A 23651-nucleotide genomic window follows, 5' to 3' on the forward strand; every position below is an offset into this window, starting at 1 on the left:
AGTCTCAGGTGCTTCACTAACAAGTTAGGGATCATAGACTTCATCACCATTTTTGCCTCATATATTATTTGCTGCTTTAAATATGTACTCCTATGTACCACCAGTGCTCCATGTTGTCTAATGTTAGTCCTAGAACTGATTATGTTTTGCTTCAGTAGCTCTACTATGTCTTGGATTCTTGCTAATGCTATGTCTTTAAACTTGTATATGTTTACCTTATGGTATTGTATTGAAATGTACTTACTTGATACTGATTGTATTAACCTCATACTGTGTAATCCGTCTTGAGTCTCAGTGAGAAAGGCGGACTATAAATGATGTAAATAAATAAATGTTATTTGAAGTGCAGAAACTGATTGATGTGTTCTCTTACTTGCCTCAGGTCAGTGGCAAGCATCTTAAAAGTAAGGTAGATAGTTTCTGTTTGAGAATGCACAATTTACCTTTTTTTCTTCTTCCTTTAGATATGGCTTTGATGGTGAACGTTGTCAAGCAATGCTGAAGTCCTGTAACGGTAACATTGGGGTGTCACTGGAGCACTTGCTATTGCAGTGCTTCTCAGAAAAATTTGGGCAGAGGATGCAGATCACAGAAAGTGCTGCTCAGGCAAGCATTGAAAACTGTTTGGAACAAAGACGGGAAGAGGCTTTTGCCCTCTGTTCCATCTGTGGAGACAAATTTGTGGAAAGAATTCAAAACAGAGTTTGGACAGCTGCGTTAGACTTGGCGTACCTCACAGATATTCTCAGTGAGCAAAAGCAAAGGAACAACACCAACAATGGGCTAAAACCAGCTTCTTTGGGAGTTTGTAAATATTACCTCCTAGGAGACTGCAGGTTTGGATCAAAATGCAAATTTAAGCACGAACATCCACACCAGCAACAAGGGCTTCCAAGCATTAAAGAAGATGCTCATCTCAGAGTGGACACTCCTGTGTATGAACTTGAAGTAAGATTTCCTGAGGGTAACAAATATCCTTACCAGCCACCCCTTCTGGCATTCTATTCTACTAACGAGAAATTGCCTCTGGCTTGTCGGTTGCACATCGCTGAATTCCTGTATGAAAAGGCCTTAACGTCATCTGAGTCTAATGAACCTGTTGTTTATGCTTTAATAACAAGCTTGGAGGATGAAGCCGAGGTAACAAAACTGCTTACTAAGACTTCTCACAAATACAGTGTTCCTCATCTGCCTTTGTTGACACCATCCTTGGCAGGAACGCCAGCAGATACTGAGAAGCAAGCACTTTCAAATAGCACTTGTGTTGCCTATCAGAATTCTGAAGGTACGTACAATGCTGTAAAATCCTCACTGAGAGACATATCTGTATATGCAGTTGGAGTTCCTGGGAGCTGTTCCCAGATTCAGAGCCCTGCTTTGCTCTATATGCACTCACGGCACACTTGTGCAACCAGGCATTCCTCTTACAAGGTAGCTTTGGGATGTTGAAGGAAGGAAATAAGGAGGTAGCTGAATACTATATTATGCAGTTGTGTTGAGTGGGCATTTACACACCTGTTACTGGAAACTTATCGGGTCCATGGAAGTTACTGTCAAGATGCAAAAAAATCAGTTGTGTTGTAAAAGGAAAGCTAAATTTTTCCTGTTGACCACATCTTCATATAAGAATATCCTTCTTCACATGAATATGGAGGTATCCCCTCCATTCAAATTTATGGGAAACTCTTGTAGGTGTGGGAGAGATTTATATCTGTACCCCCTCCTGCCCCCATTTGCAAAAAAAGTACTAGATCAAGGTGCTTGAATGTAGTTGTTCATATCTTCCAGTATATGGAAAGTTGAGATCCACTGAATTTTCAAAGAATTTGCAGCTGAAATGGGATCCTTCACGGCTAATAGTGGCATCCTAAGCAGAATTACACTCTTAAGGCAATGGACTTAGAAGGGTGTGACTTTGCTTAGGCTTGCACTGTAAATCCATTGCTTTGTCATCTGGCTGCAAAGGCTCTTGGTTTTGTTCCTAATTCTGATTGTTAGCTGTAGAACAAGGTTGCCTATTTTTAGATCATCTTTGTTGTGGAAACAACCAAAGTGTGCAATAACTGAAATGACTTGGTTACAGTTCAGCCATTCATTCACATTTTAATGTCATATCAGTGCATAATAAAAGGGGTGGGAGACAGGTATAACCAGCATGCTAAAATCATCATGGCTTATAGTTCCTGCCACATAGGAGCTCTTGTTTCCATGGAAAAATACAGAACCAAAAGCTTTTCATTCCTTTTAAAATATTTGTGTGTGATGATGAAACCTTGACTCTTTTCCCCCACCATAATATAGATAAATCCAAGTTTCAATCTAATGTTAGCGTTCTCTATCATTCCTACATTTTGGAAGCCTTTAACTGAAAATAAAGATTGGGTGGATTAATTAATTAATTAAGATATTTATACCCTGTCTTTCTCCTCAATAGAGACCCAAAGCAGTTTATTTTCCCCTCCTCCATTTTTGCATTGTAGGAAAGTTAGGAGCAACTTTCTTCCATTGAGGTTATTTTTTTCTAACATGTCATTTAATTATGTTCTTAATCACCTTGATAATACATACTCTATGCTCCATTGGACTGGCCTAACTTTGGGCTGGACCCATTATCTGTAATTATCTGGTGAATTTGCGAGTGTGATGAGAGTGTTCAGAGAGTCAGACTAAGATCTGGGAGCCCTAGGTGCAAATCCCCACTCTGTCACGGAAAGTTTCTGGGTGGCCTTTAGCCTGTCATATGCACTCAGCCTAACCTACATCACAGGATTGTTGTGAGGATAAAATGGAGGAGAAGAGAACAATGGAAGCTGCTTTGGGTTCCTACTGATGAGAAAGGTGGGGTATAAATGAAGTAAATAGATAAAAGTAGTCATTTACAGCATTGTGCCAAGAGAAACAAATTTGAAGCAGTTGATGCAGTACAAAAAAAGTTGCTTTGGTCTATGATGAGCTTTGATAAGAAAGGGAACAATGCTAGGATGATTGGAACATATAGTGGAAGAATGGCATTTTTTTCTGTTTTAAGCAGCAAAAGAATTGGTAGTGGAAGAAGAAGAGGAGGATGGTGAAGAACTACAGACCGTTCACATACAGAGTGAGAGTTATGTGAACTTTAGAAAGAGCCTTCTGAGGAAGTACAGCACTGAAGCAAAATCCATTGTCAAAGAGAATGTTAAAATTTGCAAACAATTCAGCTTAAAGAAGGTATATCTTTTAGCTGTGAAATAGAAAATGAAAGGAAAATGAATACTCTTCCTAAAGTTATTTTCAAATAAGGTTCTATACAAGGCCTGTACATATAATACTTGAACAAATTTCTGCCAGCAGAAATAGGCAGCTGAAACTAACTGACCCTCTGATATCTAACATTTTGCTTGGTATAAATCCCAAGTTTATTGTAGGGCTACTGTCCTTACTTCATTTTAAGGCATTCAAGCCTTCTATAAAATTAATGTGGAATCAATAGCAGATAGACCTGGAAAGTGATCTTCAAGCAATCCAGAGTGTGGCTCTTTTAAACAAGTAGACATGTGGCTTGTTAATCTGCAGGTATATTTTTAAAAGACTTGAATAATATCACGAGTCACTGGTCTTTTATTCACGAAGTTAGACTGCCATGTGTTTGCATTAATATAATCTTATAACTGGCATGGTCAGATGCTGACAGCAGTTCTAAAGGCCTTCAAAGAAGCCGATTGAGGCTCAGAAGTAACTGTAGAACTCAGAAGCTGGACCATAGCCATGAAGTATCATCTGCTTCTGAGCTTCTTGAGTAACTATGCTTAACAAGCGCTACATAGATCATGTTTTTGCTGTACAACTGTAAATCTATTGTTTACAATACAAAAATATTAATAGTGAGTTGTATCCTACCATCTCAGCTAAACATGACATGTTGTGTCAGCATGAGGACATCCACCAGCAGAGGTGTCTCTTGCATTTGCAGAGCACAACTGAGCCAACTGAAACTGCCACCCATAGCTTTGCAGAGGAGTAGGATACAACCTAATGAATAGAGAGCTATGAATGGATGCTCATGACTTTCTGTTTGTATTTGTCAGTCTTCTAGGCACTACCAGGCCATGTTGCAAGAAAGGCAAAAACTTCCTGCATGGAAAGAGAGGAAGACCATTCTTGGCTTGCTGAACAAACACCAAGTCTTGGTTGTGAGCGGTATGACTGGGTAAGGTTATGAGCTGTATGCTAAGAGTTGAGAAACTCAAAACACCAACAGTTTGAAAAGCAGCCTTCTTCTACATCTCATTCCTGACAAGCAAAAAAACATGGAGGACCTAGTTCATGCCTAAAAGAGAGATTGGCCAGCATTTTTCTTCTCTCAGTTATCCCTGGTTCTCTCTCTTCTTAGCAAATCTGTCCTAGCAGTTGGGAAGGGGAGGGGGGAAATACAGAACAGAACAGCCAGCTTAGCATTCTTCCTTTCCAGCATGACTCCAGGCCCCTCCCACTTCAGAGTTCTGAGCTGGGCTTCTTTTGATGAGTTGGCTCTAGCTTTGAATGAAGCCTGCTAGATAACATGTGCTGTGGATCCACTTCATGGCACCTAATTGCGCCTCTACTGCCAGAAAGGTTCTCGATTGTCATGAGTGAGATTGTCCCCCTGACCAGGAGAAAAATGCTCAGTCCCTTTAATAGAGGTTTAATAAGTATAAATAGGTAGTTGAAGTGTTTTATGGCCTGGAAGTAAGTAACATCACATGATGACTGCTGCAGACCAAACTGATTGTAACGGGACAATTACAGCAGGGGTCCTCAACCTTTTTGGTATGATGACCCACTTTAAAAAGCAGAATATTCACAAATTAATAAAACTAAAAAAGCCTGGGACCCAATTTCGCAGGCTTCACAACCCACTTTTAGGTCAGGACTAGAAGGACCCCAGATGTTTGTTGAGCTTTTTGTCTTTCTAGTGTTGAGTATTTTTGCAAGCTGCACCCTGCTTTCCCAACATACCTTAGAACTAACTTTCTCTTCATGAATAACTTGGTTCTGACTGGAGGTCCTGACTGAAAGTTTGCATGTTCCAACCTAAAGAACAAAGGGAAAGAAATGGTCTGTAGGGTTTGCTATGACATGTTGCCCCCCTCTTCAAGAAAATATATACTATGCAGTTCATTTACATAGGTGATATGATGGAGGGTTAAATCCTCCAGTTCCTAATGTATTCAATTAAAATTATAATTTAAAGCTGTGGTGGTACTTGCATGTGCATATAGAAGTCCAATGAATAGTGTAGCTTGCATTTATTTATATAGTATATTGCTTTGAGATCTAACCCTAAGGGTGTCACAAAATCTGAGCTCTAGTTCAGTGTTCTCCAGCTGAGCAAACACATCCAACTAAGACTTGAAAGTACTGCTGAAAATGTCATACTTTGCCAACTGAAGAAAAGTTTTGTCTATGGAACCCAAAGAGAACTTGGATGTCAGAATAAAATGCTTGTTCTGGCTTATATGATATTATATAACCAACAACGGAATTTTTATGCTGCTTGCCTACTAAACAATCATGCTGTCCCTAGTTCAAGCTAGTTTGTCCGACTGCATTCTTCATTGGAAAGTCTGTTGTATTCTACTTTTTTCTGCCTCGAAAAAACTGGGTGTTATTCAGTGATCAGATTTAAATGTACATATTTTTAAAAGGAATAAATATATGCCAATGGCAAAGACAGCTTTCCCCACCCTTCCGGGCACCCCTTTTATTGTGGTTTATTTAATGTGATGAATCTTATTTTGAATGTATTTTATTGCTGTTCTTTTGTATTGATTTGTAAACTACGTTGAGCATAGAAGAAGGGGAGTTGAAATTTAAAAGAACAGAAGGCAGATGACTTGTTGGCCCATGGACTTCAGATTTGGTGGCAGGCTGAATTATAGACATCTTTACTTACATTGCTTGGCAAAACAGATAATGTGCTTTATACTCCTCTCCTTCATATAGATGTGGAAAGACCACTCAGATTCCTCAGTTTATCTTGGATTCCTCATTAGAAGGACCTCCCAGTAAGGTAGCAAACATCATCTGCACCCAGCCTCGGAGGATCTCTGCCATTTCTGTGGCTGAACGAGTAGCCAAGGAGCGAATGGAAAGAGTTGGGGTCACAGTTGGATATCAGATCCGCCTAGAAAGTGTCAAGGTTAGTTTTTTATTTAATTGCGTTATTTATATGTCAATGGCATCATGAGCGTCATCCAGTATTATTGCTGACTAGCTCTCCAGTTGGCAAAGTATAACATTTCCTGCAGAATCTTACACATTTTAGCTATTATTTTTTTCCAGCCTCTTACAGCAATTTATTTCCAGATAGGTCTCTGTCTTGAATTTTAATTATGTCTTTGATTGTTGTTGCGATAGCATTTGTTTTGAGGAACAAGTTGCTATTGCAAAATGCACTAGAAGTTCTGCTCAGCTTCTCTTTTTGTACTGAGGAAACCGACTATAAGTTTTCAGGTTCATTTCTCCATCCATAACATCTAGAAAAAGGTTTTTAAAAAGGAAGGTTGAACTTCTTGGAATGTGGAACCAGTTATCAAATTCTGTGAACATGCAATTTGTTTGTAGATGTAGAAGAATACATAGCTCCCTGGTAATAATGCCAGATAAGCTGAATGACAGCAGATTTTGAGGAGTGTGGCTATTTACTATTTTGTTAGTAGAAGACTTGTGGGAAAGCTAGGCACACCATGGAGTCAAAAGTTCTTTGGAATCTTTTTAATTGAGAAGCAGAAGAAAAGAGTTAAAAATGAGTGAAAAGAAAAAAAAATCCCTATTTGCATGGTTAAATCCAGTACTCACTAAGCAATAATGTATCCTTGATCAACACCAAAGAGCATGACCTCTCTGGTTCAATGCAGTTCATACTATTCTGGAAACAAACCTCTTATTTTTCTTTCTTCAAGTCTTCAGCTACCCGGCTGTTGTTCTGTACAACTGGAGTTCTTCTTAGAAGACTAGAAGGGGACTTGACCTTACAAGGACTCACCCATGTTATTGTTGATGAAGTCCATGAGAGGACAGAAGAAAGGTAACTAATGACGTAATGATGCTAAACAGAGTTACACAGAAAAGTATAACTCTACTTAGGACTGCATTGTGAACCCTTTATTTTTGCGGTTATGATATGCAAAACTAATTCATATGCAAATAAGGAAAAGCTGGAACAATAACCAAATGCTGGAGCAATAACCAGGTAGAATTGCTAGGTATTATGGATTCCTTTGAAAAATCTGGAGCTTGAGTGCCAAGACTGCTGTGCTTCCTGTCCTTCCTGTCGTAGCAGGTTCCCCTCAGTGCAGCAGGAACTGGTCTGACAGCAGGCTCAAAGGTGCCTTGAAGATCTGTTGCTGTCTGGTTTAATGGACTAGTGACCATTTCTGGCTTTACATCGCAATCCTGAAGCCTGCCATGCTGCTGGTGCCTGTGCACCTACATACTTGCAGCGCTGCTTGTCCGCTCCCTAAGGACCTTCGCAAGAGATCTCCGCCGGTGGTTGAGCCCGGCAAGGTGCGGCAAGGATGCAGCAAGAGGAGGGTCCAAAAGTAGTCTGGTCCAAGGGTCAATCTGAACAGCAAGGTCTGGAGTTCCAAGAGTCATTCACAGGCAGGTTCCAGGTCGCCCCAGCCACATCCCCATGTCCCCCCGTGGGCTTGGATCACAAGAGTGGCCCCTGTCACTGATTGGGCAGGTCATGGTCCCATGGTCCCCCAGCACTGCTGAGGGCACCAAGCTGCCCAAAGGGACCTGCTACTGTTGCAGGCTGGGCTGGATCCTTCTTGTGCAGGTGGAGGCTGTATCATGTCACCCACAGCCTCATGACTCCTGTGTCAGCATTGCACGTCCTTCCAGACAGGGCCCACCTGGCTGCCCACATGTGGGTGTGAAGGGGGTGGCCTGCTTCCTAGCCCCAACCCTTCAGTTGCTGCAAAGGATCTCCCCCACCTTGAAACAGCTGTGACAGACATGGGTCTCTGGGTGACTACCTCTTTGGCAGGCATGGGCCAGGAGCCTCAACCACAGAGGCCACTGTTGTGGGGGCGGCACTGGTGAGGGAAGACAGTAGGCCAGTGTGAACAAGCATGCCGGGGCAACCAGTTCCTCAGCTCCTTCTTACTTGTTCGTGCATCCTCACCCCTCCCAAAACCAGGACTCTCTCTTGCCTCAGTCTCCATGGCAGATGGATCTCAGGCAGAGCCTCTGGCCATGTCCCTACTTACCCAGGTTCATGGGTGCCCCTGCTGGAGGTTATGTAGGGTGGGGGCAGGGGACTAATTGGCCACTGGTGAGGGGACACGGACGCCATGGGGGAGGGCAGATTGATCACTGCAGTAGTCAGCATATGCTCTGCTGGGCCACTTGGGCAGGGCTGGGCACGAGGGGGAGGCAAGTTTTCCCATACCATGGGTGCCTGTGGGCTATGCTGTCATTTTTCATTGCATAACTTTCTGTCACCGCAGGGGGTGTTCCCATGCCCAAAACGGCTTAGGAAATGGACTAACTTGTGCCCCGTCCCCTGGACCACCAGCACAGGTTCTTACATCCCAGTTATTCCTGCACCCAACCACTGTGGCCAGGCACCAGCGGAGGACCTAGGCAGAGCAGCACCGAGTCTCTGCACCGTTGTAGGGCTTCCTAGTCCTACAACTTCTTAGTTGGCTTCCAGGGTGCTTTCACTGCACCACCCCTGCCCCAGGATTGCACTGTTAGTCATGTAAAAGGCAAAAGGTTTCTTTGTTGCACTTGTGGCAATCAGAACATTCTCACATGTTCCAAAGTTTATTTTGCTGCTTTTCTTAGTATCTGTCCCATTATATCTGTCTTATTATCTGTCACATTATTCAAATGAAGGTTTCTTTGTATTCCAAATTCTGCCTTGTTTACTGATCTATGCAACAAGGTTGCCAATCTATGAGATTTATCAAAGCTTTAATTATAGCTGAAAAGTAATAGGGAACAAAGAAATAATCTGTAAGTGTGTACTTCAATGGACTTGAGTTTTATAGGGTTCCTTGCTGAACATTATCAGTGGCGACAACAAGGAGGAAAAATGAGCTGAAATAAAGAGAGGGTGTGGGGAGAGAGATTGCAGGTCGGCCCTGAAGGAACTCCGAGGTCTCCTGCTTGTTTCTTTCAGTGACTTCTTGTTGCTCATTTTGAAAGATATGATGGCTCAAAGGCCAGATCTCCGTATAATCCTGATGAGTGCAACTCTGAATGCAGAACTCTTCTCTCAGTACTTTAACTCCTGTCCAGTTGTTAACATACCAGGTAAAAAAGTCTCTTTATTTTATTAGCCATCACTTTGCTGGTTGTGTTTCCTGTCATGTTTAACAAATTTGCCTTCACTCTAATGATTTTTAATTAGAATATGTGTGTTAACATTATCTTTGCAACGTTATGTTTGCTGGTAGGAGTTACTGAAAATGTCTGGGTTGAGGAAGGCAAGTTTATCATTTTTAAAAAAATGTGTACTTTCTAAGACTTTAAAAAGAGCCCTTTTGGTTTGGGGACAATGTCCATCTAGTCCAATGTTGTTTTTTCCAGTGCTAGCCAGCCAGATGCCCTTTGGAAGTTCCATGGCAGGGCCTGGAGAGGCAGGCCTCACTGCCTGCATTCGGATGAACTTTGCAGACTGCATTTTTTTTTTTGTTTATTTGCAAAAAAGCCAGTTTGGTTTTGTTTCCCAATCTATGCAACAACCAAAGTGCCATTTGCAAGGTCTGTTTCTAGGTACCAGCACCTGGATTTTCTATGCTCTGCCTGCAGCTTTCACTGATAATCACACTTCTGTGAATTTGTCTGATCCCTTTTACAAATCATCTCAGGACTCATGTGTTTGAGATGAGGATTGTGCATTTTAGTCCATCTATAAAAGACAAATGGTAGAGGTTTTTGCAGCCTCCATTTGCCTTGGAGCTATGCAGAAGAAGTGTGTGTGTGTTTGTGTGTGTGTGTGTGTGTGTGTGTGTGTGTTCATCTTTCAACCTCCTCTTGGTTTGCCACTTGGTCCCAATGTCCTGCTCAGTTATTAGCATTTTAAAGAAAAAGATGCATGTTTTTAAAGGATATGTATATTTTCCCTTAAATGACAGAACCGAAGAGCTGGTTTTGAGCAGCAAGCAGAGAGTGAGCTGTCTTCTCTGAGCAGCTCTGAGGCAAACTGAGCCTGCAATTTGCGCTGATCCCTTGTGAATGATTGACAGAATACATTGCTCGCCCTTGACCATTGATTAATACAGGTGGAAATAGTATATAGAAAGAAATTTAGTTTGAGTACTGAAATAAAGAAATCATCCCCTTGCTTCACATTTGTTTGGCTCTTCCTTTATTAGTGATTTTTCTCCTCTCTTTTAGGCAGGACATTCCCTGTTGACCAGTTTTTTCTTGAAGATGCGATTGCAGAGACTCGGTAAGACATCTCAAAAGTAACTATGAACTTATATCCTGCCTTTTACACAGCTTCTGAATGTTCATCCATGTATCATCTCTTTGGATTCCTGCTTGTAGGCTTTGAATGGTTATAGAATATTGTCTGAAATGGTAATCCTGACCAATGATTAGATGGCATGACAAACTGTATACACTAGTATACTATTCTCTATAGAACTTACAGTTAGGATTGCACCCGGAATTTATTTTGTGAATAGTGGCTCATATACAGATTTTGCACATTTGTCTATACTCGCTATGCAAAGGGGTGGATCCTGTCTGTTTGTTTAAAGGTAGGGGCACCTAGGCAAGAAGTGAATGTTGCAGAGACACGTGGAGCTGTGCCAAGGCCTTGAAACGTCACACCCAGCCCCCTAGAAGCTCTGTCTACCTCGACGCAGCTCTCATTTAGTTTGAGCCAGCTTTATACATATTTCCCAGAAACTTTCCAAGCTGTTTTCTCATTTTCATGAGTGTTAAAAATTTGGGGTTGAAGGAAGAGGTTCAGCTGTGCTAAAGGTGGAGCCTTCTTACCTTGTAAAAATGCTTGCTCTTGCAGAGGAGCCATGTATCGCTGGTAGAAGGCTGCTTGTGTGGAAGGCTGAGCTTTCGGATCCAGTCTTTGATCTTTAAAAATTGATATGATTCTTCATCAGATAGCTTATTTGCACTTGTATGGTTAATATATAAATATACAGTAAACTTCCATTCTGCTAGGTAACTGAGTTTATAGCAATTACGTCTCTTCTACGGAGCCTGGGCTACTAGGAAAAGTCCCAGTGGGCTGCCGGGGCCATCCCAACCCTGGCCATTTTGGCCTCCCTGTCTGCCCTCAAATGGAACTCAGAGCAGTCTACATAGGGTTCTGTGCCCAGGCATGGTGCGTCAGTGGGAGCTGGATTCTGAACCAACCCTGCATAACTTACCTTGCATTTTTTCCCTGTTTTGGGTGACTTAACTTTTTTTTTGCTGGTTAGGGGATGGGGCATGCAGGGTATTAAATCTTGCTTCTAAGTACTGGAAATGCGTTCTAGTCACTTTTCTAAGTTTTGAGAGTTCATCAGACCTTGGTCCACACATGTCCGTGCAACTCAGACAAAATCTTCACCCAAGTATGTGTGTATGTACACTTAGATCGAGCAGCTAACCATTTCCAAAGGAAATTATAAACAGCTTTTACCCATGCTTTAATTTCCTGCAGGTATGTCTTGGAACATGGCAGTCCATACATGCGTAATGCAAAAAAAACTGCAGACAAGAATCCCAAAGCAAGGCACTTAAGGACTGCTGCGGAAGAGGTAGAAGAAGACCTGGAGCATGCTGGCCTTCTGCAGAGCACAAGGAGCTGCAGGGTCAAGGATTCAGTCCCAGATCAGCAATTACTGTATCATCAGCTAGTGAGACGCTATACAGGTAATATCTCTTCAGTGTGCATTGTTGCCATTTATTTTTTGAAAGCTGCTTCTTAAACTAAAAATACTGAAGAGCTTTCTTAAGTTGCATATAAATAATAATAATAGTAATAATAATAATTAAACAAGGCCCTCTCCTACATTGTCACCTAACTAATATCAGAAGGTGGGAGCACCTGAAGCAGGGCCTTCAAAGACGACTGCAGTGGTTGAATAGGTTCATAAGAGAGTAGGCAGTCCTTCAGATAAGGAATTACAGAGGTGACCAATAACATGCACAGCTACTGCAAGGACTGGGTGATTGTCTAGGACATGGCGAAGCTGGGACGTGTGTTCCAAAGTTTGGGTCCAGAACCATTGCCAGGTTCTTTTCTAACTAACATAAACATAAACGATGTTCAAAGTAATACATTACCTTGTGGCAACCCATACAACAGAGGTGAGAGAGTGGCTGGCCTGAGACTGCCTACTATAATAATAACTGTGCTCTTCTAGACAGATTAGTGCCTCACTTAGAGCAGTGAACAAAGTCAGTGTTATTATTATCCCCACAATACACCTGGGGAGCTAGGCTGAGAGGAACTGCTTACCCAAGACCACCTACTGAGCTCATGGCAGTAGTGGGATTTGAACCAGCAGAGTGCTGATTTGCAGCCGAACCACTTAACTGTTGTGCTACAGCAGCTCTCCACATGACATGACTTTGTGCATGGGTAAGGCCATGATCTACAGCAGTGGCCACCCCATAGCTTTATTTATTATATGTGCATATTATACACAGATATCAGCCATATATTCAATGAGACCTTGACGCCTGATGGCCATCACTCAAGTCCTTAATGTTAGGATTGGTTGTCTTTCCTGTGTGCCAATTTTAAGGGTCTGGGGAAAAATCTGGCATTTTATTCCCAGGGCAGGCTGGACAATATAAAATGACTGTCCTAAAATCCTGAACATGCCCTCTCCCCAAGTTCTAAATCTCTACTCTAGAGCCACTTATTTGTATGGAGTAGGAATTGGATACCACATACTCAGCCCTTTTGCATAGGCATCTCTCTCCAAGTAAAAGAGCCTTTCCCTGACGCAAGAGGTTTTGCCATTGGATGAGAGCATCTCCGCTAGTGGAACAGATCTGTGGGATCCACTGAATTGTTGTGTTTTTGCTGTCTTCAGATAACTGGATTCAGCCCAAATCAGGCGGCTGTGGAGTGCAGAAGTGCTCTGGCGTTCTGCAGTGGCCGGATTTGGGCTGCTGTGGAGTGCAGCAATACTCCTGTGCTCTACAGCAGCTGGATTTGGGCCAGTTCAGGCCCAAATTGACCAGGATTCAGGCCCAAATCAGGTCGCTGCAGAGTGCAGGAGCACTCCTGCACTCCACAGCGGCCTGATTCATCCCTAATCGGGGCCTAATTGGGCTCGATTTGGCCCCCTGCGGAGCATGGGAGCACTCCCAAGGCGGCATGTTACCTGTGTGATGATGTCACTTCCTGGAAGCAACATCATGGTGTGGGCCAGGAGCACGCACGTGAGGGGAAAGGTGAAGGTAGGTGCCGGGCCTCCGGCCTCCTGCCTGGGGGCTCAGGGCGCCTGTCAACCCTAATTGTTGATTATTGTAGTTTGTTCTCCTTTTGTAAAGAAACAGCCTTTCTAGTTCTTTCCCCTCCTATTTTCATGCTCATTTTCTCTTTCAGGTCTCAACAATTCAGTATTAAAAACAATGGCATCCATGGATTTGGACAAAGTGAATCTTGAATTAATTGAGGCCTTATTGGAGTGGATTGTCTGTGGCAAACATTCATATCCACCAGGTACCGTGCTAGGCAGTTGTGGCCAGTTTTACTAGTTTGTTCATCTGAATAGATCATCAGTGTGGTTACTTCAAACAGACTAACTTTTTGAATCCTACACCGCTCTTTTTTTAAGGAAACCAACTTTTTATATATGTCTCTTCTTAACATGTCTGTGCCTCTGGCTTCTCTTAGATCAGTATCATCTTCCCTGACTAGCAGCCACACTCCCAGGTCTCAAGCAGGAAAAGGTCTTTCCTCATACTTGCTACTTGAATCTTTTCAGTACAGATGTCAGGAGTAGAAATTGAACTCTTCTGCATGCAAAGCACATGGCTTATCATTGGCCTGTAGCTACCCAAGACTGGCTTCCACATTGTGTGCTTTGGATTGAGCCCCAGGAGGATGGACTTTCTTATTTCCACCAAAATTGGGGTCTAAATTTGAATATTACTATTTGAGCCTTGAGCCTATCTTATTTGCTTATAAGCCCCTGCCGACCTCTGAATTCCATAGGAATAGCATACGTGGAAATGAGTTTAGGATTGCAGCCTTACTGATTTGGCTATGAGCTACACTTCTTGAATTGCCCCCTTTTCTGACAAGGATTTGGCATGATGAGATGAGGTTCAAGAGGTTTCCTTTATTGCCTCTCCTAGGATTTCTGTCTGTCCTGCAGTTGTTAAAGGCATAAGAGCTCTGCACAGTCCATGCTAAGCCACTTCATACAGGATGCTCTTAATGGAGAAAAAAGTATGCAGCCTCTGGGCCTTTCTGTATTGCTACAAGCTTGTGTAGCTTTTCCTACATGGCTGTGTTGGGAGAATAGAGTGATGTCGTGACTAGACTTTGGGAGACCCTGATTCGAATCTAACCTATCTCACAGGGTGGTAGTTGTAAGAATAAAAAGGAGGAATGGTAAACAATGTTGTAAGGATAAAATGAAGTAAGGGAGCACAATGTTGTAAACTGCTTTGAGTCCTCATTGGGGAGAAAAAGGGTGTCAGTATCTAAATAAATAAAGCATATGAATCAGCTCTTTTGTTATTATTAGACCTCTCTTTCTCCCATACACCAAACAGGAGAGGGAGTCCGGGAGAGAAGTGATCTATTGTGGGTGCAGTTGTAAGACCCATATATGCACACATGTACCTTTAAGAACAAAAATGTAAAACAGCTCTTGAGTGCCCCAGGCCTTTTCTATTCATCTTTTTACATTCTTGCTTCTAGGCGCAGTGCTGATATTTTTGCCAGGCATGGAAGAAATTAAAACCCTTTACAAGCAATTGCAGTCTAATGCACTCTTCAATAACCGGCACAGTAAGCGGTAGGTCAAGAATATGCCTCTTTTTAACTCAAAATCTTTTAAAAATCACAAGTAAAGTTAACTTTAATATATATTTTAGATGAACTGGGTGCATTTTATTGAGGAGTAAGATGACTTCTTTGCAGCTTCCTTGATTATGGAAAGGTGGAGTATGGCCATTCTCAACTTAGTGCATGGAGGTTGATCATCTAAACTCACAAGTGCAATTTGGAAGACAGTTCAGCTGGTTAAACTGAGATATGGATGTTGCTCTACAAATACTGGGAGCTAAGTCTGTCTTAGAAGCACTGATTTCTATAGATCTAAACTAGCTTAGCTAATCGTACTCAGCTTGATTACATTATGTATCAAGTTGCTGTTAATCAAGGAAGCATTAGCATTGTGTGAACAACTTAAGGTGCTTCATGTACAGTCTTGCTGTCTTTTTATAACTATAACTAGTGTTACTAAATTTCAGATATTTACCAAAATGAATGTACATTCATTGAGGAGTAAGATGACTTCTTGCCAGCCATTCTGGGCATTTCATGTGGTCCTTTTATTTCATGTGGTCCTTTTATGCCAGCCATTCTGGGCATTTCATGTGGTCCTTTTATTACATCCTTTGCTCATCAAGCAAACTTTGTGAGGGTAGATAGCAAGCCAAAAAGGAAGAATTCAGCAGTGGTATCATTTTGAAAATAAAGTTGGCCTATTATTCTCAAAATCAGAACATACAATATGCTGTTGCAGCTTATTGGATATTGAAGGTAAAACATGCCATGTGCAGCCTGCCAGGGATGGTTGACATAATGCCCTGGCCCTTGTGAATCTGCACCTCCCTGGCCTGCTGCCCACATTGAATGAGTACTGGCTACCCAAGGCTACTGCAGAAGATTTCAGCAGCAGACCCTCTCCCAAAGTGGCTGTACCATCCAGAAGGTGGAATGAGCTAGTAATTGTATCTGACACAAACAGGTCTCTGGGTACACCTAGCCAGCCTTTCCAGGAAAGAACAGACTAGCAACTCCAGTCTCTACTCAGAGGCTGTCAGTTCCAATCCTTCCCAGTATATGAAGGATGTGAAAGTTAGTTTACGTACTTTTGATGCTGGCTTTCAGGTTCCTTTGATTCTCAGTTATCCCCCAGTGCTTCAACTTCACCGTGAGAGATTGCATTCAAAGCAGGATGTTAAATCCAAACCGGAATAATTCCAAACCTTAGGAAGCTTTTTCCCTTCTGAACCTGAACCTAAAATCTCTTGATTGCAATGAACCTAAACTGAGTTGAATTTCCTTTTTAGTGCAGAGATTAAAAACTCCATATGAAGATGTAAAAAGACTTAACACAAAAATCTCCTTTGTGCTCTGATGTTTTCTTCTTAGCTGTATGGTTTACCCACTCCATTCCACACTTTCCAGTGAAGAGCAACAGTGTGTGTTCCTGAAGCCTCCTGCAGGGGTAACCAAGATCATTATATCTACCAACATTGCAGAAACGTCCATTACCATTGACGATGTGGTCTATGTGATTGATTCGGGGAAGATGAAAGAAAAGAGGTACTCAGATTAACCTCATGCTGGGGAGGGGGGCACACAGTAATTAAAGGACATGAGTATACTGTGATGTGTCTGAAAAGATAACTAACTGCATAGAGACTCTTTATGATGTTGTCAGTTCTGTTATCCCATAGTTGAAAATAGTTGTATTTATACATCATCATCATTGTACATACAGAGTACAAGGCTCTGACAAGCATGCAGTATAAACTCTGAGAAAAAGAAAAGACAAACAGAGGGGATGGAGGCAGTGATGGGAGAATGAACAAGGGAAGAATATGTATGCATTCAGACAGACAGATGAATTTATTGTATGTGGCCATAGACCTTTACAAGTTAAAAACCTACTTACAGCTCTAAAAATTTAATATTTCTAAAATTACATCCATCTCTAAAAATTCACATTCAGACACAAATTAAATTTCATTTCAACTGACTGCTTTCTTAAGACTGCTTTCTTAAGAAAGCAGTGAGCTTCCATGGCAGAATGGAGTTTTGAACCCAGGTCTTCCAGATTCTAGTCTGACATTCTAACCATTACACCATTACACCACACTGGGTTTTTATTGTCATTGGATGTTTTTAATTATGCATTTTAAGCTGCCTTGAGTCACAGAAGGGCAGGACATTTAATTTAATGAATAAACATTTACAACTTAACTCCTGAACCAGGACACCCAACATTTGTTTTGACCTGAGATCTCCTGGGCCCTGCAGGCTAGACAGTGTTTGAAGTTTTAGGAGCTTCTTTTAGTTCAGGGATTACCTCCTGTGCATGGGGTGCGGGTGGGGTGTGTGTGTGCGTAGATTTGTGGCAGCCCAAGACTTGGCTCTGATCTCACCTCTATGGAGTGGAATAACAAGCCTGCAGTATCACAGATACTGATCTGTCTGAATCCTGTGGCCAAATCTTGAGGACAGAGATTTGAAATCCCTAATGTTCCATAGTGGAACCCCGCATATTAATGTGACGGCTCTGCCATGTGAGCCCAGATCAGTAATAAGCAAGTTGATTTTACTTCACTTTTAGATTTTAGCAACTTGTTATCACTTCACTTGATTTTTTTAATCCCCTGCCCTCTTTCACTTCTCCTGTGACTGGAATTCTCTTTTCCTTGCTGTTAAGACAGTTTGTTCTTGCCTACTTTTAAAAAGACTCTTTTACAACTATTTTTTAAAATGCTTTTCCTCTTTTCATGTTTTCTTGCTACTACAAATTTTAAAAAGGAAAGTTTCATCAGCTTGTGCCAATACTTGTCTACAATGTTTTAACCAAGTGCCATGCTTTATAAACTGCATGAGAGTTTGGGGGCAGGAGTGCTTATTCTTATCTTCCTTTTTGTACCTCCTTCCCCATTTGTTCTCAAAGCTTTAGACTGTAAGTCTTAAGTGGGGACCTGAGAGATTGAGGAGGAGGTATTTTTTCTCAATAAGGATGAGAATTGCAAAGCAATGTGCACACATCACTATGAAACGATTGAATAGTAATCCAGAAGTACCTGGCATTCTTTCACATATATTTCCTATATTCTCAGTCTTAATGTTCCAGACACTGACCCATACTATGTCCCCTTGTAGATTCGATCCAAGCAAAGGCATGGAAAGCCTGGAGGATACATTTGTGTCCAAAGCCAATGCCTTGCAGAGGAAAGGGCGAGCAGGTCGTGTCGCTTCTGGAGTTTGCTTTCATCTCTTTACCAGCCATCATTATAAACACCACCTTTTAAAGCAGCCAGTACCTGAAATCAAAAGAGTGCCATTGGAACAGCTGTGTCTTCGGTAAATGGTTCTTCCACCAGCACCCCTCAGCATGTCCTGTTTGCACATTTTGTAGACTTTGATCTTCCTGAACTTCCCTTCTTAAATTCCTCTCCCTTCTGATCAAATGCAATCCTTTTCCCCCCAAAGATAATTTGCTATTACCTTTGCTGCCTTTTGATAAATGTGTAAGTTGTTTCCCAACTGCCCTGATCCTGCCATGCATTCTGAGCGAGGACTTGTGCATGCCTAGCTCGCAGTGGACTTCCTCTGTGCTGTGGAAAGTGCATGCAGTACTGGGGTTTGCCCCTGCTCTCTTAGTAATCTCTGTAGGAGATTACTGAGCCCATGAATTTCAGAAATTGGCCCAAGACAAGTTTTGTTTCACTAATGCTATTGTAGCAATATATTTTATTTAAATGAAGGCACTTTTATTGCACTGGTGTGTTTGGTCAGGCTCTTTGGTTTAAAAAAAAATTAAAACAGATGTTCATTATTCTAATGAACCCACAAGGTGTATTTCCTGCTGCTTCTTAAATATAGATTTCATGGGTTTACCAGATTCTGCCATTATTTATCAAGAAAGCAGGGCAGGAACAGAATGTACTTAGGGGAAGACTCCCAGCTCTGGCAGGTGAAAAGTAAACAAAAACATCCCTCTCCCCTTCCTTTCTTTCAGAATTAAGATTTTGGAAATGTTTTCCACGCAAAGCCTTCACTCTGTTTTATTGCGAATGATTGAACCACCAACATCTGAATCTCTACATGCCACAAAACTGCGGCTGCAGGATGTCGGAGCCTTAACTTCAGATGAACAACTCACTCCTTTGGGGTATCATTTGGCTTCCTTGCCTGTTGATGTAAGGATTGGGAAGCTAATGCTGTTCGGCACCATCTTCCGCTGCCTGGATCCTGCGCTGACTATAGCAGCAAGCCAGACCTATAAAACCCCTTTTGTAAGTACTGGGCTACTTCCTTGAAGTGGTTCCTAAACTGTTAACAAGGCAAATCCACCCAAGGAACTAAGGCTGGAGATAGTTTTATAACGACATGAAAGATGTTTGTTTCCTGTAATGTACAGTCCATTTCTTTTGCCCAGCTGATGAAACTGATTTTACAGGGTTTTTTAAAAACAATGCAAAAACCTGTAACACTTGTTTACAAAAAGAAAAAGTGGGATGAATATACACACTACAAGCAGCAATCTCTTTCAAATTGCCTAGTTCTCTGCAATTACTACCACCTGCCATGTTTTAGTTGTAAATATACCTGCAGTGTAATTATGTGTGTAATTTTAAAGGTCTCTCCATGGGACAAAAGAGAGGAGGCGTTTAAGAAAAAGCTGGAATTTGCAATAGGAAACAGTGATTATCTAGCTCTTCTCCAAGCATATAAGGTAAGGAATAAAAACCCTGCTGTGTGATTCAGCTCCAAAGCATTTTTTATTGGGAGAATATTCAACATAAGAAACAAGATGGCATGGTAAAATGTAACATTTTTATTACTTAGGGATGGCGTCTAACTTTAAAGGAAAGTTTTCAAGCGAGTTACAACTTCTGCAGGCAGAATTTTTTGTCAGAAAGTGTTCTTCAGGTAAGGCAGCACTTTCATTCAGTGTTGATTTTAAACATCTTGACTGTCTGACTTATTTATAATATTTATATACACACTGTCTCTCTTCCAACACAACAAGACCTGAGGTAACAAGAAGAAATACTATACAAAAATCATTATCTCTTAAAATAATTAAAATACATCATCAAATGCCTATAAACTTAAAGTTATCCCATAAGCACTCTCATGCTGCCATGCTAAGCAGAGTTATACCCTTCTAAGCCCATTGGCTGTCTTGCAGGCTTATTGGAAGCACCCAAGGGTAGGCACCTATCTCACCTTTTCCATATCTGCAGAGCAGTGCCAAAAGAAATCTGGTCCCTAACTGTAACTTCATATTCCCAAGAGTGCAGGGACTGCTAGGAGATCAAGTTGTGAAGAATGCAACAGCCACATATTGGGATTCATATTTCAAATGTGCCATTCTCTCTTGTCATATTCAAACTAGGCCTTGAGGAGATGTTGTATTTGCAGTTATCAGAGAAGTATGAGCTCACAAAATATTCTCAGCCGTTGGTCTATTAATCTAGGCTTGTAGGCCACTTCACTCTACCATGTCACTGGAAGATGGATCTCTCACACAGACCTAAGCAGGTTGGAAATGTAAGAGGAGAAAACTGCATACAGGACAAGGTTGAGGAGAGTGTAGAGGCAGTGAGTTTGAAAACAACTTCAGTTCCTTCAGAGAAGTGGGGGAGGCTCTTTAGGTAGATGACGGAAGGAATGTGTTTCAGTAAAGTGTTTCAGCTATTCATTCATTGTATAGGCTGCACTGGCTACTGAGGCTAAATTAGATCTGTGAGCACAGTGGTACTGAACAGGTGGTACATGTACCACCAGTGGTACGCAGAAATAGTCTAGGGTGGGAAGCAGTTTTTTGATAACTACTAAGAATTATCTCTCCCTTAGTCACCATATTCACCTGCAAGTGTGACATACAATCTCCTGCCATTTTACTTGCCACAGATCTGTGATCATTTGGCATGCTACTAGTAATAACAGAATGCCTGCAAACATATAAATGTCCTCAGAAAAAGTGGGCTTTTTATTTCTATCATGGTGAAACCCGGTTTCTTTGACCGAGTGATTGGTGGGACATAATGATATGAAAGACTGAGAAGACTGATCTGATTAAATTGCCATCCATTTAATTAGATCAGCCTGCCTGAAAAGTAGGATAAGATTGGGTGGATAGGTTGTGATTTTATTCTCATCTTCCCATTTCCAATGGACACAATCAGTGAAGAAAATATTTGTTTATGAAAGTGCGTTTCAAGTTTCTGCCTTCCAGGAACTCTTCACACATTTACTTTTCTGCTAAAAAAAACTCTGCATATTGGCCACCAGTCCCTTGCACATTGCAAAGAATTCTAGGACACATGACCTTCACAGAGCATGCACAGCATTTGCTCGGTCCCTGAGCAGAGCTGGTGGCTGGGGCTGCTGCAAGCACTGCTGACTGGGGCGGGAGGAGGGGGGAGCACTGGGCACCACCGCCACATGGCAAGGCAGGCATGTGGAGGGCTGGCTGCTGGCTTCCTGTGCTGCCCTTCTCAATATGGTCCTCAACTTCAATGGCACCAGCAGAGCAGTGGGAGAGATTCTCTTCTTCTTCTCCCTGGTGGAGAATCACATCGCAGAATCTCTCTCTCTTTCAAAAAGCCACCCTGGATTTCCTACCTCCTGTTACATCTCCCCCTCCTGCTCTCAAGCTCCCGAAGGAAAACCTGAGCAGAGAGGACTTTTTTGAGAGACAGACAGAATACCACCCATCACTCTTCTCCCCGGCAGAGAATCACATCGAGCGGCTGTTCTTTCTAACTACACTTCCCATGGAAACTTGCAGGAAACCAACATATGAAGAACACATGTCGAGCATCTCCTGTAGTTTCCCTCCATATGTTTGGTTTTTTTTAACTTGAGTTCCCTGCACCACAGACCAGCTACTGGAAATTGCTTTTTAAAGTAAAGGAGAGCTCAAAAGGGCTTGAAATGCTGCTGTAGGGGGAAGAAGGGCTCCTCCCCACCAGCTATTTTCCTGCATGAAACTACACTGAGAGGGGAGCTTTCCCCCTGTTTTTGCTGCCCCACATGGAGTATTCTGTGCAAGTGGAACAGCAGAAATGGGAAAATAACTCCCTTGGTGCTGTTTCTATGCAGGAAAATGATGGGGGGTGGGAGGAAACTGGGAAACTTAACCCAACTCATTAAAAATCTGAATGTGTATTTGGACCTATGTTGTCCATTAAAGGAAACAGGATTGCTGTAATTGATCTTCTTACCACTGGAAAGTATCACTGGATGCAGTTCTGAAGTTTTCTTTGAAAAAGCTATTCATTCTGTTTCCTGCCCCCCTCCCTTCTCTACTTTCCTCCCTGTAGGAAATGGCAAGTTTAAAAAGGCAATTCACCGAGCTACTGTCTGATATTGGATTTGTGAAGGAGGGACTCAGAGCCAAAGATATTGAGAGGAACGGGTCTTGGGGAGGTGATGGCGTTCTGGATGCTACAGGAGTAGAGGTAACTGGTGATGTCCAAGAGTTGTCCTCTGTTGTGAATTCACAACCTTTTGTTCAAATGACTGGCTTTCTCCTTTATTCTTCTCTTTGCCCTTGTTTTGTGACATTTGCCTTACTTATTCAGAAAGGGAACAAGTAATGCGATTTTTTTCATCTTCTCCCTTTTCAACTTTTGCTCACTGGCTTCCCCTATCCAGGACTCTGAAGATACTCCTTTTACTTATGGAGTTGTTAGAATTTTTTTTTAACTTTCTCAGGTTGTGGAAACTTCCCTTGTTTGGCCCAAAGGAGGGCCTTATGAAGCAAATTTTATTCCAAAGCAACCATTTACCTTATATACACAGCAATCTTGCGTTATAACCTTGGTGGTATATTCCTTTGAAAACTTAATGTTTTGACTCTTTATTTAAGATGATTTACAGTGAAATCCTAAACAGAGCAATACCATTCACCAGTGCCGTTTAGTTTAGGATCTGGGAGACCCAGGTTCAAATTCATACTTTGCCAAGGAAGGTTGCTGGATGACCTTGGGCCAGTCGCACTTTCCTTTAGCCTAACCTACTTTCCAGGATTGTTGTGGCAATAAAATGAAGGAGAGGAAAATGATGTAAGCTCTTTTGGGTCCCCATTGGAAAGAAAGGCAAGTTATAAATAAATAAATATTCTAAGCCTGATTACTTCAATAGACTTACAAAAGTGTAACTTTGCTTAGAACTGCACTGTAAATTCTTTAAAATAGCGTACTGCCATGTGCATATTGGCATTCTGGCCTCTCCATTTGAATTTTTGTGAATTTTGTAAATATTTATCATGCTTGTGCAATGAGCATTTTAGTGACAGGGAAGCAATAACTGATGCACAACAGGGTTCTTATTGGAGAAAAGAGGTTGGAAGATGTGAGTGAGAGGAAGCAGAGCACACTGATTGAATTCAGAAGCTCCCATGTATCACCAATGCCATCTGCAACTGCAAGGATTCAAGGGAATAGGTAGAAGAGATCTCTGCTTGAGAGGTTCTGTCATAATACTGGATTATATGGAACAATAAGGCACTTTCATACATCCCTGTGTGTTCAAGAATGGATATCTTGTCACATAGACCCCAAAATTTCTATCCCTTACCACTGGACGCTGTTTTCTGTGTTGTTGCTTTTTTAATTATGGAAGGTAGAAAATAGTTACAAGAAGAAATACAGATAAAATACCTAACTACACTTATGCAAAATATCTGGGCAGATATTTAATAATAACT

General features: G+C 41.8%; 1 protein-coding gene across 3 annotated transcripts in view; it reads left to right on the forward strand.

Moving 5' to 3' along the window:
- The window catches only part of DHX57 (DExH-box helicase 57), a 36384-nt gene that overhangs the window by 5674 nt on the left and 7059 nt on the right, over window positions 1-23651 (forward strand). For 2 of the 3 annotated variants that reach the window (XM_054985167.1, XM_054985175.1), the window contains exons 5-20: window positions 465-1285; window positions 3029-3207; window positions 4065-4186; window positions 5962-6157; window positions 6921-7045; window positions 9152-9285; window positions 10372-10426; window positions 11648-11859; window positions 13550-13666; window positions 14876-14972; window positions 16337-16510; window positions 18089-18289; window positions 18948-19224; window positions 19569-19664; window positions 19778-19861; window positions 22264-22401. In XM_054985167.1, the coding sequence (XP_054841142.1) occupies window positions 465-1285; window positions 3029-3207; window positions 4065-4186; window positions 5962-6157; window positions 6921-7045; window positions 9152-9285; window positions 10372-10426; window positions 11648-11859; window positions 13550-13666; window positions 14876-14972; window positions 16337-16510; window positions 18089-18289; window positions 18948-19224; window positions 19569-19664; window positions 19778-19861; window positions 22264-22401 (3028 nt within the window). The remainder of the gene's footprint in view (window positions 1-464; window positions 1286-3028; window positions 3208-4064; window positions 4187-5961; window positions 6158-6920; window positions 7046-9151; window positions 9286-10371; window positions 10427-11647; window positions 11860-13549; window positions 13667-14875; window positions 14973-16336; window positions 16511-18088; window positions 18290-18947; window positions 19225-19568; window positions 19665-19777; window positions 19862-22263; window positions 22402-23651) is intronic. The other variant, XM_054985184.1, reaches the window with a different exon arrangement.

Source organism: Eublepharis macularius, chromosome 1, assembly GCF_028583425.1.
Source record: "Eublepharis macularius isolate TG4126 chromosome 1, MPM_Emac_v1.0, whole genome shotgun sequence".
Classification (NCBI taxonomy): Eukaryota; Metazoa; Chordata; class Lepidosauria; order Squamata; family Eublepharidae; genus Eublepharis; species Eublepharis macularius.